The sequence below is a fragment of the Pollicipes pollicipes genome, unplaced genomic scaffold (assembly GCF_011947565.3).
Source record: "Pollicipes pollicipes isolate AB1234 unplaced genomic scaffold, Ppol_2.1 Scaffold_2555;HRSCAF=2994_pilon_pilon_pilon, whole genome shotgun sequence".
NCBI lineage: Eukaryota > Metazoa > Arthropoda > Thecostraca > Pollicipedomorpha > Pollicipedidae > Pollicipes > Pollicipes pollicipes.
In genome coordinates this window covers 46,260,673-46,276,424 of record NW_023596136.1, presented here as the reverse complement: position 1 = coordinate 46,276,424, position 15,752 = coordinate 46,260,673, and the positions used below count along the sequence as shown (strand labels likewise).

The 15,752-nt window shown below is 56.7% G+C and overlaps 2 protein-coding genes across 2 annotated transcripts in view; both read left to right on the top strand.

Moving 5' to 3' along the window:
* Positions 1-7,278, top strand: part of LOC119112312 (BLOC-1-related complex subunit 5) — a 30,048-nt gene extending 22,770 nt beyond the window's left edge. The window contains exons 3-6 of the mRNA XM_037236435.1: positions 4,392-4,559; positions 4,896-5,053; positions 5,371-5,559; positions 6,129-7,278. Of these exons, the coding sequence (XP_037092330.1) occupies positions 4,403-4,559; positions 4,896-5,053; positions 5,371-5,559; positions 6,129-6,344 (720 nt within the window). The 5' untranslated portion in view covers positions 4,392-4,402 and the 3' untranslated portion in view covers positions 6,345-7,278. The remainder of the gene's footprint in view (positions 1-4,391; positions 4,560-4,895; positions 5,054-5,370; positions 5,560-6,128) is intronic.
* Positions 7,279-10,304: 3,026 nt separating this feature from the next.
* On the top strand, positions 10,305-11,315 carry LOC119101950 (annexin A13-like). The gene is made up of 2 exons (XM_037225349.1): positions 10,305-10,736; positions 11,085-11,315. Exons 1-2 carry the CDS (start codon positions 10,305-10,307, stop codon positions 11,313-11,315), a joined length of 663 nt encoding a protein of 220 aa, XP_037081244.1.
* The last annotated feature ends 4,437 nt before the right edge of the window (positions 11,316-15,752 follow it).

Sequence of the window (15,752 nt, the reverse complement as noted above, 5' to 3'; positions counted from 1 at the left end):
TACGCTCCAAACGCCTCTCTCCATGTGTAGCGTAATCCATGGACGGCCCCACACATGTAATGCCATACTGAGTGAAGCGTGGCTTCATCAATGTCGGTTCGAAATGAGCAATAATCATGGTGTTATAAGCATAATCTTATTGTGCTGTCCCACCGCGAGGCAATCTAGCTCACTGGCACACACACACACACACACACACACACACACACACACACACGCACGCACGCACGCACGCACGCACGCACGCACGCACGCACGCACGCACGCACGCACGCACGCACGCACGCACGCACGCACGCACGCACGCACGCACGCACGCACGCACGCACGCACGCACGCACGCACGCACGCACGCACGCACGCACGCACGCACGCCAACTTCGGCTCCAGCCCCCTCCCTCAGTTTTTTGGAAGAAAAAAATCAGCAAAATCCGGGATTTGGTCATTTGCCGTGGATTCGCCTGTCATCTCCCACGTGTTGAATGACCCCCCGACCCCACCCACGCACACACAACTCATTTTGCGTCAGTGCAGCTGTGCGTGACTGGCAAGATCGGCCGCATCGCTGAAGCTACACAATACTCAGGGGGAGGTGAGGGGTCGACCAGGAGCTGGAGCACCAGGAGCTCGTTCAGCCTGTGACCTCGCTCGCAATAATTCTGCCGTGTCCAGCAACGCGTCTGACGTGAGCACTGACAGCATGTACACAGCCGGCATTCACCGTCTGATTTATTACACTGTACACTGTCTGATTTAATTGGGCAGTTCATCTGTTACGTTTGGCTTGGACGCTGCCGTGTCCGTGTGATGCACGACGGCGAATCTGCTGTTCAGCAGAACGGCAATATCAGCGATTCGCTGTCAGGTGTATAAACGGAAGCTTAAACTGATATGTACCGGTTTAACCGGTATGTAACCGGTATATGCAGGTTTGGCCGGTATAGGGTATATACCGAGATAGCTGTTGACCGGTATACGCCGGTTTAACCGGTAACTGGCGTGCCGATTACCGGTTTAACTGACTTCGCTACCACGGCAGTGACAGCTCTCGCGTATCAACGAATTTGTCCTCTCCAGCCCCTTTCTTAACCCCACCACGCGATGTCATATTTAAGCTTTACTGAGCGTTCTGGTTGCGGGTGCATTCTTACTGGTTCGCTACGGCTGTTATTCGATTCATAAACGCTGTATCAAGAACTTGAATTGTGACCAAATCATCGAGCCCCAAATCTGTCAGCTTTGTGTGGCATTTGGTGTGTTCTATCCGTTTTCACCCTGTAGAACGCCATGCTGCGTCCGTACCGTGCATGGCATCTCTTCGTTTACGTGAAAACTGGTGTAAACAACGATGCACCCTGGTGGCGTCCTCGTGCATGAAATCCTCAGCGTGCCCCGTAATATACCCGGCGTGACGGGCAGGCACACGATTTTCCCTTTCTTTCCGTGGGCGGCAGTAAGTATGCCACTTTTTTGTTCTCGGCACCGAGCGCTGGGATGGTCTGGCCCCTAAGTCTGAACTATCTGATGTGCTGGACACCGGCGACCCCGATGCTCCCGGGCTGTGCCGGTTTCGCGGACGCCATTGTTGCTCGCGGGTATCAACCACCCGCTGTCAGGCCTTGTGCGACCCATGGAGACGATGCTAATCTCGATGTGGAGTGTATGGAGGGCAAAACGGGTCGGTGTCGGTCCTTTCTCTTTCTCATCTTCAGCCCGGGGGGGGGGGGGCATCAGTGGCCACGCCCTCGCCACCAAAACGTAGGACGGCTGGAGGCAACGGCTGGAGGCGTAGGACGGCAACACGTAGGTTTAGGAGCTGAAACAAAGAACTCCCCGGATGCTCACCCGGGGAGTGAAGTAGCAGTATTAAAACGATGTGATTGATATGACGTGTTGCACTCAATGAACCAATAGTCATTGTATTTACCGTGCGGATATTTCACGCGTACCCAACACACATTTTCGTAATGTTAGCAGTGTCCGTGACATCTTAGTCGTGCTGAGGATTTTTTTGCAGAATCGAAAGTTCGCTGCACTGTAGCAACCCCGAACGCGCCCATCGGCCAACTCCGCCTCAACCCAGCCTCGCTCGGGCCCCTCGTCCCTCTGCCCCTTGTGCGCGTGCAGCGTGCAGTGCGAGGCGCGGCACCGGCCTGCGCTGGTCACGTCGGCGGCGGCTGTGAAGAAACCATGACGTCTCGTCCGTTCCGGCCGCCGAGCGGCTGACCCAGTCAAGTCCGCCGGATGCTCGCCGGTTCCGAGCGGCGCCAGCGCGTAATTGGCGCGCCGGGGCTCGTTACGAAGCGGCGCCGGGCCGCCGTCGCGGCGCGCGACCGCCAGAAGAAAGCTCTGCGGCGAGCCGTGGCTCAGCGGCGGCGGCTCACGAGAGCACTGTCGCGCTCGGGCGCGCCGGCGCGCGGCGCCGCGGCACGTCAGGACGCAGCAGCTCCGCCGAACCGGACACGCGGCGCGAGGAAGGCTGCGTCCGTCCGGCGCTATTGACACGCGGCGCGCTGAAGGCTGTGTCCGTCCGGCGCTATTGGCACGCGGCGCGCTGAAGGCTGTGTCCGTCCGGCGCTGTTGACACGCGGCGCGCTGAAGGCTGTGTCCGTCCGGCGCTGTTGAAACTTCTCAACATTGTCGACTTTTGCTGTCTTGTTCGTCACGTGGGTATGGCTGAGTCGGAATGATGTTGACGATGGTCACTCCCTTGCAGGATGACTGATGAATGACGACTGATAATTATGTTGATGGTGATGGTATGGGGGCTTGAAATGCTATGACGCGCGCGCCGTTGGCCCGTTAAATACGACGACGCTCGGAAAGGGTGGTCAATTTGGCTTCCTGAGATATCAAACACTAATAGAGTTATAGACGTCAAGTTCACAGGATAGATAGGCCTGTTTGTGAACTCACTTGTGCCAAATTTTTAGGTCCTGAGGTTCGGACCCCTTTGGGTCAAATACGGTTCAACGAAATCAAACTCTAGACAGGTGTCCGAAAGTGCCCCAGACCTCCTGATGTGGCTACTTTCAACCAAGCTACCTGTGCTTAGCAAAAGGGTCGCTGATGTTCGGTTCAGGTCAGTGACCTTATTGGCCTTTTAATGGTCACGGTGGCCAAAAGCGTGCGAGCTTGTTTTGGTGTCTGAATTTCGATAAAAGGCATAGATTACACGAGGCGGTATGTTCCTAAATACGAAAGGTTAATCGGTGTCGTTCTGGCTCAGTAACCTCTTTTGACCTTAATGAATTCAAATTACACATTTTTTTCGTACGATTAAGAAATTCGAAATGAGTGTAAAATGCCATCCCATCAAGCAAGTTTTTCAGCAAAAGCAATTTTGTTTTAACCTCGGCATGACCTTCATACCTGACCCAAGGTCAATTAAATCAGTCATAATGCTAGATTAAATTGTTTTATTGTCAAAGAAACCGTCTCAGAGATGCGTGACCTCGTCTAACCGTTGCTGCGTCATATTGAGCGATTTCCTAGGATTGCCCTCGCTGGCAGCCATGGTCTGACTTTGGCCTGTCATCGGTCAAGGTCCTTTCAAAGTACACCCAATTTTTACACACAAAAATCGGATGTTCAATTCGCCACATCAATGCAAAGTTAGCAAAGTAAGGCGCGAGTTTGCTGCGCTTGAGGCAGGTGTGGAAAAGCATTTGAGGGTTGAAATTCCCCCACTCCAACCTGAGCGCGTGTGAAGAAAAATGCTATTATTGATGCCTGTTGAAACCATCCCTGTGTGATATCCTGCCAATGTTTGATTATTTAGCACTATTTGCCACTAAGTTTCCGTTGCCCAGAACGATTAATCAGCTGGCAACGAAAAACAAGATTGTAAAATATTTCCCGATCAGACTGCGACAAATTGTCTTAGCTCCTTTCGTGATCCCACCACCTAAGGTTTTGGGGGGCTCGTAGACGAAATGCTCCACAGCTTCGCAGGTGACCGGGTGGTTACACCTGACCCCGATACGCCTGTGCGTTGCCAACTCCAAGCCTCGGGTGCAAAGCGGGGTGTAAGGAGTGAAAGCGGATCAGTTTTACCACCGCTTAGTCATATGCGTCCCAGCTTTAGCACGGCCGACATTCTCTCTCGAGATCTCCTTCCGGGTCGATCCGTTCTGGAGCGACAGCCGCTCTGCTCCGGCCGTCGTCGCCGTCGTCGTCGTCATTATCATCATCATCCCCAACCACACGCCGTGCCAATTTGTCGACCTTGTCGCCCTGCCGTCTGTCCGGACCCCGGCCACGATCACCGGGCACTGCCACTCGGTGCCCTGTCCTGCTCTCACCCCCACCCCAGCCAGCAGGCGCTGACCGGCGGCCGGCACCGAGGCTCGCCCCGGCAGCCGCGCGGCTGACGCTCCGCCGTCCGGCAGGGCGCACGGCCATGGGCTCGGAGCACAGCACGGCCGGCGCCGGCCGAGCGGAGCGGGAGCGGGAGCGGGCGCGCCCGGCGGGCACGCCCGTCTCGCCGCAGAACAGCGTCTGCTCCGACGCCGAGGTGCCGTACGTCTCGTACACGCAGAACCTGCCCATCGGCGACGGTGAGACGCCGCGCGTGCCCGGCTGGCGGGGCGCGGAGTGGAGGGGTCGCGCAGGCCCGGTGATGGCAGAGCACGAGGCCAGAACGATCTCCGTGGTCAGCCCGTAACAGTGGAACGTTGCGGCGCATCCAAGGCTGTGTAAGCGATGCCATCGCTATCTGTCAACTTGTTTAATTCGTCGCCACGTGGTGCGTGATCTCGTGAACCATGACCCCGATCGCTGTAATCTGTAACTGGCATGATTCGTGACCTCCTGCAACATGGCGCGAAATGCCCAGAGCTTTGTGATGCGTCAGAAGGTGACCCACGGCCAATAAGCTGTGATCTAACCGGCAGCTGACTCGCCGCGGCCGGGCGGCCGCCGGCTGCGCCCCGGTCGGCCGGGCCGCTCCAAACAGGCCCCGCTGCTGCCCAAGGAGATCGTAGTGGTGAAGGCGGCCGAGGCGGCGTCCGCCGCCGGCTCCGACGAGGACCCCGACCTGCGCCGCCTCAGGGTACGGCCCCGGGTGGCGGCGGCGGCGGCGGCACCGTGTGTGGGATGCTGCTGTCGTCTGTGTCGGGTTGTGCAATGCAATCGGGGAGGGAGGCGGGGTCCTGGCCAAGGCTGAATATAACCTGCGTCAGAGACGGGGGCCTGGCTCCTTGGCACGGTCGGGAGAAAAACGCGGCCGCTTCGTGACGGGTTATTATCGGTCAGCGATTGTCTCGCGCCGTGCCATCTGAGACTCCTCCATTCCGCGGTCGGTCAGCGCACACCGCGCGCGGCCGTCCGTGCCGCGGCGCCGCGCTCAGCCGCGCCGGCCTGCCGCAGCTGATCCCGCACTTCCTGCCGGTGATGAGGGGCGCCCTGACACTGCCGGGCTCGCGCGACCCGGACGTGCTGGACCGGCTCGACTCGGCCGCCGTCCGCCAGATGGCCGGCCGACTGCAGCGCCACCTGGCCACCAGCGCCGAGCGCACCGCCGCCCGCCAGGCCGAGGTCACCGCCAAGGTCGCCCAGGTGTGCGCAGGGGGATCAGGAGGCACAAGTAGCCTTGTCAGTAGGAAGCAAGAAGTATCGCGTGTTTTGGTTAACGAGGGTTATGCAGGCAGGAACCAGCTTTAGGTTACCTGCCCGGAAACGTTGGATATGGTGTGGGCTTCAGTCAGTATTATATGTTAACAGCTTTTCATATATCACCATCAAAGCTGGGTGTTTCAAACGCGAACTTCGCCAGCCTATCTGGACCGAAACAGCTCAGGACATTGTTCGATTTACAGTTTTATTCGCGTGCATCCGTCCAACCGCGTTAGGATCATCTTTAGTTTACCTCAGAACTTAAAAATGGACAATACCTTGTTTCTAAATTGCCATTTTTGACAAGCAGCATTGGAAGCTGAGAACGGGTGTGCTGACTCCATACCCACTTTGGAGCCTGTTAGCAACATTGGGGTTTTCATACCAGCACTGAGAGTGACTCGCTCCACAAGGAGCAGCAGGACACACAGAGTGGCGGCGGTCCCGGCGCCGCGCCTTCGCTCCGTGCGCCCGGCCGCCCCGCTCCTGCTGACCCGCCGCACCGCTGGCAGCTGGACCAGCAGTCGGTGGCGCTGCTGTCGACGGTGACAGAGCGCCAGCGGGCGTTCGCGCGCCACGCCGAGCGGCTGCAGAAGGTGGGCGAGGTGTCGCACGCCGTGCAGCGCTGCCACCTGCTGCTCGACGACACCGTGCGACAGCTGCGCGAGCTCAACCAGCAGCTGCCCGAGGAGCAGCGGCTGCAGCCGCTCGCCCTGGCCTCCGACTGATCGGCGACGCGCCGCCAGCCGGCTCGGAGAAGTGTCAGCGGTTTCGGAGAACTGAGGGCTATCGCGGTGAAACACATGCCGTCTCGGAGAACGCCCGGCTGTCTCGCAGCTGCCTGTGAGAAGGCCTCAGTCGGCCTGCCGGCTCCGGCCGACGGTCCGGCGAGCGGCGCGCTCAGCGGCTCGCGCCGGCCGACGACCGACAGCCCCGCGCTGACGGCCGAGCCAGCGACGGCGCGAGAGCGTCCTGCCCGCCATCCGTCGAGGGCCCGTCGGGGCGCACGGGGGTCTGACCGGACTCCGCCTTGAGACCCGTGGCGCGCGGCACGGGTCGGTGCCGCCGCAGGCTGGCGTCCAGGTGTGCGGCGGCGTCGCCTCGTCACGGACCGGGCCAGGGGTCGCTAGTGTGCCACGTCATTAGCTGGAGTGGCGGACTTGTGTCACACCGCAATACGGAACGATGCGTCGAATGTTTACGATGTTCACTGTACTGAAATGTTTGTTATATTGCTGTGGAAAGGAAACCGTGCCGCGTGGTTGATTGCGAAATGCGTTATTCATGCGTTATGCCTGTGGCACGATTACTGGTGGGAATACCTAAACCGATTTACTTTATGGAGTTGTCCGTGTTTGACGCAGTGCCGGCATGCATGTCATTCCACGTCCGACGCTTGTCTCAAGGTAAGCTGAATGAGACAAAGTCTGAGTGTCACAAATAGCGCTAACTGAAGTGCAGTCTTTCACTCTGGCGTCGTACTGCCTGGTTCAATCGAAACGCTCCGCTGTTTATGGACGACCGTGGCATATTGCCGCCCGGTTTCCACAGAGTTTTTATCCCAATGTTTGTGTGTTTTGTTCTGCGTGTCCAGGCTACTCCTGGTCCGTCACATGTCGCTATCTGTATGTCATGGGGATATCCATTGAATAAACCAATTCGCCGCCATTGTCGTTTGTCATGCGCCTGAATTTGGGGCGGGAACCGGTGAGCGATGGTTAACGAGGGTTATTTACATCTCGCCCGCGACCGCGCCCGGCCCTGCAGCTATTGGGTTGTTTGGAAACAGGTCCGAGCCGCAGGCGTTCCATAGAAAGGCGATTCATCTCTGTATGGTCTGAGTCGTCTTAACAACCATGTCGCAAAACTTTGGGGTAGGCTCTTTGTTGACACTTTCATCTGCTGGGAGCTCAGCATTTTTTTCCGAAACATTTGTCATGCACTATAAATGAAACGTCCTGCAGCCCTTGCGGGTGGCCAGTCTTGCCCTTTTTCGTCCAAGCAAGCTGTGCTGCAGTACTTATACGAGGTTTACAAACCAGCGAACGCATAGTCCGCTACACGCTGAGCGCAGCACATAGGCGTGCTACTTATTGCAGACGTTCCGAATTGTGTGCGCGTGGGGTGTGGGGGGATGCAGTTACTTACAATCAGTTGGGGTCTCAGCAGTGAAAAACGACGCAACCTGCCCTCAAAAGGCGATAACAAACGGGTGTCTGTCCGAATTTTGCTCACTTTCTTCTCAAAGTTAAAGGGTCAAAGCAGCCCCAGTTGGGGGGGGGGGGGGGGGCGGGGCTGAAAAGGAAACAACACTCCTGATTATGTGGCTGCATCGCAAATGTTATTCAGCTAATGCACTCCCTTGGGGGGCATATTAGACGAAACCCTGGCGTCTTGCCCATTGACAGGCGCCCCCTCCGTCACCTGCTCGTGTGCGGTTCATAATTCATGGTCTCGTGCACTGCGCCGCGCTGTTGCACCTGTCCGAACAGGAATTTGGCCTACGCGTTCTGCCGTCACCTGCTGGCCAGCTCAGTCAATAACGCACGAATGGCTGGAAACGGTGGCTGGGCCGGGGTCTGCTGACACCAACGTTCCGAAACGCCGCCGGTTTTTTTCGCCTCGGGAGCTGTGAGCTAGATTGAGAGGTTCCGTGCTTTTTTATTTCCTCCCCTTCACACCAGTGGGAGATATGTTTCTCCACCACTGCGCCCCTTTCATAGTCAGTCGTCCGAACGAAGTCTTTTTTCGTTTCTGTTTGATCTCCCCCAACCTTGCACCTGGCTCATCCGGGTAAAAGGCTAGCTTTTTGTCCGAATATAATGCCCGACCGGGCTCACTACGGTGCTCCATTGCCGCGAGCTTCTCTCTTACCAGTAAAGGAGTGCAGGCTCGCGTCCACCCGTCATCGTCCTGTTCGCGGTGCCTCATGCCAGACACCAGCGCGTGCATGCCATGCGCTCGGTTAATTTGGTAGGCGATCCCCGCAAACCATTAACTTGATGACTCTCGTACATCATCGCAGAGCTCTGTGAGTGCTCATGCTGCTGTCTGTTTTCGTCGCTTGGGTCTGGCACTGCGCGTAATTATTGGCATGGCCGCCCACCTCGTCCACGGACGGATTCGGCCGTTCGCCGTGCCTCGCCGTCAACGCTGAAGCTTGAGGCCGTGCTGCATTATTCTGTGAACGTGTCCTCTGTCAATGCCTGCCGTGAATAGTGGCTTGGCGTGGCGTTCGGCCATTCACTGCAGGTACGTCGAGGTCAGCTGCAGCGGTCCTGGCTACGGGGGAGGTACTGGGCATGAGGCCCTCAGGTATCAAGCCGTCTTCGCCTGGACTCTGGCTCTGAACGACGCTCAGGAAGAGTTGGCTGCTGAGAAACACATGGCAAATCACACGATGACAAAAATGCTAGCCGAAATGTTTCCCGAAAAGTAGCCCGTGTCTAAAACATTGCAGCGTTACGTGCAGCTGCAACACCCCGCAGTTTGGCTTTAGCAAGCACTGACGCTTGCGTCTAAGCCTATTTGGTCCGTCCGCGAGGCCGCCTGTAGGTTGGATCACATCACAGATGGTCGGCTGCCTGTGTGTGTCCGTGGGCCGCGCGGGCTGTCTGTGTGTCCGTGGGCCGCGCGGGCTGTCTGTGTGTGTCCGTGGGCCGCGCGGGCTGTCTGTGTGTCCGTGGGCCGCACGGGTTGTCTGTGTGGGTCCGTGGGCCGCGCGGGCTGCCTGTATGTCCGTGGGCCGCGCGAGCTGTCTGCGTGTCCGTGGGGTGCGCGGGCTGTCTGCGTGTCTGTCCGGCGGCGACCGTGCCGGGCGGAGGCGGGGCGGGTAGCGGGAGCGCCGCGTGCGCGCTGTCCGTTGGCGCGAGTCACCATGCCACCGCGATAACACCCGCCCGGGGCCGACCCACCGACATCGATTGTTGACGCCGCTCCGTACCACAACGCGGTGATACTCGGCCTTCGTCGCATTGCCACCGCGGCCTCCGTCGTGAACCTGGTCACCGGCTGACTTCGCGACGAGACCCGCTCACTGAAGTCTGTCGAAAGACAGACCTCAGAGCCAGAAGTCGAAAATCGAAAGTCCGTCGACAGACAGAAAGGGTCTCGGCCGAGGCTCTCTGTCGGAAGACTCGTGCACCTCAGTGACTCTGTCAGGAGACCGCCCGCCCACAAACCTTTGCGGACACAGAAGACCGACTCATCCGAGTGCCTTGTCAGGATATCACCCAACGGTTTTCTTCAGAAAACCTGCTCGTCCCAGGCGTCTTCGTCAGGAGACCTGCTCAGCACGCTCCGTGAGCAGAGCTGATCTATCGCGAATCCCAATGCCTGGTAGCCAGGGGAGGTCGAAAGAGAAAGCAACGAAGCTTTGCGGCACTGTCTGTTAATCCCACAGGCTGGTCCGAAGGTCTGGAGTTTGAGTAACTTTTGATACTCCGAGACCTCGAGTAGCCGGTAGGTGGCCGTTGCAACCAGGGGGACACGTGGTGGCGGCGTTCGCTCTCAGTAAAACTCCGTCGAAAATCCTGGTCACATTCTGACCACTCTGTTGCGGTGAGACTACTGGGCGGCTATTGGACCGAGCGCAGTCACGCATTAGCCGTTGTCGGCTGCTGACAGCTCCAGTGGACCATCGCAAGGCCGGAACAACCAGTGCGGGCGGCGAGCTATCCGAAGACGTCATGCCTAAGGGTAACGACGGAGGACGTAAGGCGAAGCGGGCCGGCACCAGGCCGACGATCATAGCCCCGCGGGGAACCATCCGACCGCACAAGGGCTTCGACGAAGAGGCGGCGCTCGCGCAGGCGAAAATCCTGCGCACGGCGCTGCAGAAGCCCACCAACACCAACGCCATCATCGGCGTGCTGACGAAGCACACGCTGGAGGAGCGCAAGTACGTGGAGGACGTGTACAACGCGCAGCACAGCCCGCCGCTGCAGGAGGCGCTGCGGCACGAGTTCTGCGGCCATCTGCGCGAGACGCTGCTAGCTCTGCTGCAGTGGCCGAACCAGTACCTGGCCGGCTGGACGCAACGCGCGATGCGCGGGGCCTCCACCGACCAGAAGACGCTGTTCGAGGTGCTGTGCGGCCGTGAGCCGGCCGACCTTCAGGACGTGATACGTGCTTACCGCCGCCTGCACGGCCACTCGCTGGAGGCTGACCTACGCGCCGCGCTCTCCGGCGACACGCACGAGCTGGCGCTGGCGCTCGTGCGGCGGCAGGGCGACGCCGCCGCGCCCGCCGGCGAGGACGGCGCGCGCGCGCTAGCCGGGCGGCTGGTGCAGGCGGCGATCGCGCGCGACGCCGCCGTCTTCACCGAGGCGCTGAGCGGCGCCAGCCCATCGCTGTTGCGCCGCGCGAGCGAGCTGTACCCCGAGGCGGGCGACGGCCGCGGCCTGGAGGAGGCGGTGCGCGCGGCGTTCGGCGGCGACCTGCGGGCGGCGCTGCTGACGCTGGCGCAGTGCGGCGCCGACCGGCCGGCCTACTTCGCCGAGCGGCTGTACCGAGCGATGCGCGGACTCGGCACCGACGAAGGCACCCTGATCCGCATTCTCGTCACGCGCTCTGAGGCCGACCTGGAGAACATCAAGGAGGCGTACCAGCGACGCTACGGCAAGAGCTTGGCCGATGCCGTTGAGGACGACACGTCCGGCTACTTCTGGCGCTGCCTTAAGGCCATCATCAAGCCCTAGAGCATGCTGCCGGTGAACGCACTATTTGCGGGCTCGTGCGTTGTGGCGACCAGCCACGGGCATCAAGACTTATTGGCCATCTCGGCCTTGTTGCAGGACTTCGGGCAGCGAGAGTGGCAGGGGGCGGCGACAGGCAAACCTCATCGGCCTGGCGTGGACGCTGGCCGGGCGGCCGGGCTGCTGTAGGACTGGTTGGCCCATCAGATGTACATAATACAAAGGTGTGGGCTGAGACCAGGCGTCCTTTGCGTCTGCGCGCCGTCTACATCGCCAACAATTACAGGAAGTAAATACGAGCCGTGATCGTTTTAAACTTGGTACCGTCTCACTGGTGTTGCTTGTGGGCGTGCCCCTTTTGGAAGGCAAACTGTTACCATTTGTTTCGGCATCCGTAAACGAGTTCTCAAGCAAGCTTGCACGGGCCCCATGGGAAGGAAAGCACATGTGATGGTTTGCAACCGTCATGTCACCTTTAGCTGGGAATAATTGTGTCACTGTGGTGACCCAAAGACAGTCGCCGCAAGGAAAGACCGATTAAACGAACTTTCGTGACTTCCGTCTATTTCCGTTGTCTATCGCGTGATGTGCTGAACAACGTTAGACCTAAACATTGACAAAGTTAAATGCCATCATATAGTGAACACAGAGCGAGCCTAGAAAGTAAAAGCGCAACTCTTTGTGTAAAAAAACGACACGAGCGCGGGTAAATTATAACCGCCTCTGCCTAATTGTGATCTGTGGAAGATACAGTTGCGCATTTGTTGTCAAGTGCCAACAGCGGTAAACACCCAAACAAATACCACCGTGCAGATCATGGTTTCTCGTGGCAGGACAGCGCGCGGCAAGTCGCTCTCCAGCGCGTGCGAATGTTTATCGGCGATGCAGACCACGCCCTGCATTCTCGTCCGAACCTATCCAAAGAGCCTGACTCGCGTACCTAATCGCCAGAAAAGTCAACCTTGCCACCATGATCCGTCAACTTTTGATTAAATGATGATGAAATCGATTACCGCGTGATCTCCTGGAACTGGGGTTCAATCATGGCCGCCAGTGAACCCGGGCTAGAACATTAAACAGTTATTATACTTATCATGGTTTATTATGTATGGTTAACGTGATACGAAGTAATAATTTGATAGTTCAAGAGGCACATCAACTCGGCCAACTTGGTCATAAATCCACCAGACTGGGCTGACCGGGCCACTAGTCGGCAGTAAGGCACACGTCAAGCGGTGTGCTTATACAAAGCAAAGCTTTATGACTTTGCTGCATAGCATAGCATAGCAAGCAGGGGTATAGTTTCCTATTCAGTTGGGAGGGTGTTTCATCCCCCCCCCAACTTGGGCCCCAGGTCCCCCCTAACCACACCCACACTTCGAGAAGAAAGCGAGCCAAATCCGGAGAGTCCCGCTTGTTGGCGTACTTTGGCGGTAAGATTGAGTTATTGTTCACTGTTCAGCCCGCTGCCACCACCCACAATTCATATATGCAGGGACGCTACATAGCGTCCCTGTACACATGAATCTGGTTGATCACCTATTTATCAAGATGGAATGGTAATCAGCTATTTGGTATTTACCATGCGAGTCAGTCAGGGGCAGATCCAGGACTTTTGCCAAGGGGGAGGGGCACACAATATTGTGGGGCCCCCTGGAGGTTGTGGGCCCACTACCAAAAATATCCTTGCATTTCGTCATTACATTTGAAGACAAATTGCATGTGGTATATATATATATATATATATATATACATATAGCTAAATATATATGTATGTAGGTGTGTATTTTCTTATTCATTAATTTCAGAAATGTGGAAACCTATCTGACTGCCCACAGCCCTATAAAGCGGGGCGCGCCACGCATGCATACACATGGAGCTCACTCACTTTTTACAGATCGTGATAAATGATGTGATTTTGGGGGATAAGTGTTTCGGAACAACAGGCAAAATGAAGTTGAGTAAGCTGCTAACAACCATCAAAACCAAGCATGGACTTGACTTCTAGCTTAGCTTTTTATGGCTAGCTTTTGACTTTCTGAGGCTTGTATGGTTAGCTTTTATGGCTATGGCTATGGCTTTATGGCTATGGCTTTATGTTGTAGTCAGCTGACGGCCGATGAACAGTGTATAATTTTTCCTCTGTTTTAAAGGAGTGCAACATGTCCTAGCATTCGAAATATGTTGAGAATGTGATGCATTAGTATAATAAGTGTCACACACCCAATAGCCAATGGAAAAGACACATACGACGTCTGCAGCATGTAAAATTATGTTCGACAATTGCGCGTAAAAGTTCACCGGCACATATCCGACCGCTGCTCTAAGGCGAAGACACCAAGGCCAATAGGGACGGAACGTGAGGGATCAGAAGTCCCGCAGGAGGCCAACAAAGTGGCTCCCGTCAACAAGTATAGAGTCCTCAGAGCAAGCAAAAATAATCCGAGGCCAACGTGGTAAACACCTTAACGATTGGTAGTGCCCCGGCAGGCTGACATATAAGGCTTTGGCCAGAACACAGAGCCCTCTGAGCAAGGAATTATCCAAGGCCATAAATTAATACCCTCGTGCGATCAAGAGTGCGCGGGAGGTTAGCAACACCAGCCTCAACAAGAGTGAAGAGTCCTCCGCAAATGAGACCAAAACCGAGAGAACCCTCGATCAAAGTAGGGGCCCCTGAGCATCGAGTGAATCCTCGCCTTACCTTACAAAAGCCCTAGCAACAGCACAAGGCTCTCCAAACAAGTGGAAAGAACCCGAGACTTAAATGAAGGGCTTATGAGCATCTGAGCGTACCCTGGCATATGGGACCATGGAAAAAAACGTATAGAGCCTTTCGGGCAGGTGGGAAGAATCTGCGGAGGAAAACCTGAACGGTCAAAAGTGCTCAGGCATGGAGGCAGATGGCGTCCCAACAGCACATTAGGCTCTACGAGAAAATGCAGAGATCACGGGCAACGTGGAAAGCTCCTTAGCGATCAGATTGACCCGGCGAGTGGACATATATGGCCTGGCAACAACAGCGTAATGCCTCTAGACAGAGTAATGAGCCCCAAAATTTCCCCCAAGCAACACTTTCGCAATCAGCAAAAAAATGAACTTCGTCTGCTCCTGAACTCATTACTTTTGCCAACAATTGTTCTTGATCATTTTCAGGTACAAAGGTTTCTAATTCTGTTGTGTACTTGTTGTAAGAAAGCTACGTCCGTTCGGCCGGTTATAGGCCTTTTCGGAGCCTTTAGGTCCCTCGGCGTGGTCCATGGAGGCATGGTCCCGTGCCTCCCCACTCCCCCCCCCCCCCCCCCCTCTGCATCCGCCACCGGCCCAATCAGCTTAATAGATGGGACCCGCCAAGAACATAGGGCCATCCATTCGAATAAGGAATACTCACGACACAAGGTGTAGGGCTCTGAACGATCGAGTGCGTCAGAGCAGGTTAACATATAGGGCCCCCGTCAAGAGCGTATGGCCCTCCATCCAAACAGGAAGTACTCCAGACCCAGTGTAGAGCGCCCCCGAATGATCGAGTTTGCTCGAGCAGGTTAACAAATGGGGCTCCCGATAAGAGCGTAGGGCCCTCTATTCGAATGGAAAGCACCGAAGACCCTTTGTGAATGGCCCCAGAATGATGGAATGTGCCTGAGCAGCTTACCAGAAGGGGCACGAAAAGAACGTAAGGCCCTCCATTCAAATAAGAAGTAACCAAAACCCAGTGCGGAGGGCCCCTGAAAAATGGAGCATACCCGAGCAGATCATCAGGTGACCCAGGCCGGAGTGTAGGGCCCTAAATCCAAACACCAGAACCAAATATAGAGGGCCTCAGAACAATTCAGTCTGGCCGAAGCGGCGAACAGATGGGGTCCCCGGCAAGTGCGTAGGGCCCTCCATTCAGATAGGGAGTGCCCAAAACATTATGAGGAAGGCCCCCGGATATTCCAGTGCGCTCGAGCAGGTTAACAGATGGAGCCCCAGCAAGAGTGTAGGGCCTTCCGCTCAAATATGAAATACCCACGACACGATGTAGAGGTACCCGAATAAACGAGTGCGCCATGGCAGTTTAACAGATAGCGCCCCCGAAAAGGGCAGAGGGCCCTCCATTCAAAAAGGAGCACCCAAAACCAGATGTAGAGGTTCCCCATGTTCGAACGGGCTCGAGCATCTTATCAGAAGGGCCCCGACAGGAGCGTAAGACCCTCCATTCAAATCAGAAATCCCAAAACTCAGTGCGCAGGGCCTCCGGAAGATGGAGCGTGCTCGAACAGGTTATCAGATGAACCCGACAGGAGCAGAGGGCCCTAAACTCAAACACCAATAACCAAGGTGCAGCCCCCCCCCCCCCGAGCAATCCAGTGTGGCTGAGGAGACGAACAGAGGGGACCCCGACAAGTGCGTAGGGCCCCATTCAAATAGTACGTGCCCAAGGCCCAATATAGAGGGCCC

What these genes read in the sequence shown, in the direction of transcription:
- LOC119101950 (XM_037225349.1), top strand. Translation starts at nt 10,305, where the DNA reads ATGCCTAAGGGTAACGACGGAGGACGTAAGGCGAAGCGGGCCGGCACC. An exon ending in AGCCGGCCGACCTTCAGGAC is followed by an intron (nt 10,737 to 11,084) that starts GTGATACGTGCT and finishes ACGCTGGCGCAG; the next exon opens with TGCGGCGCCGACCGGCCGGC.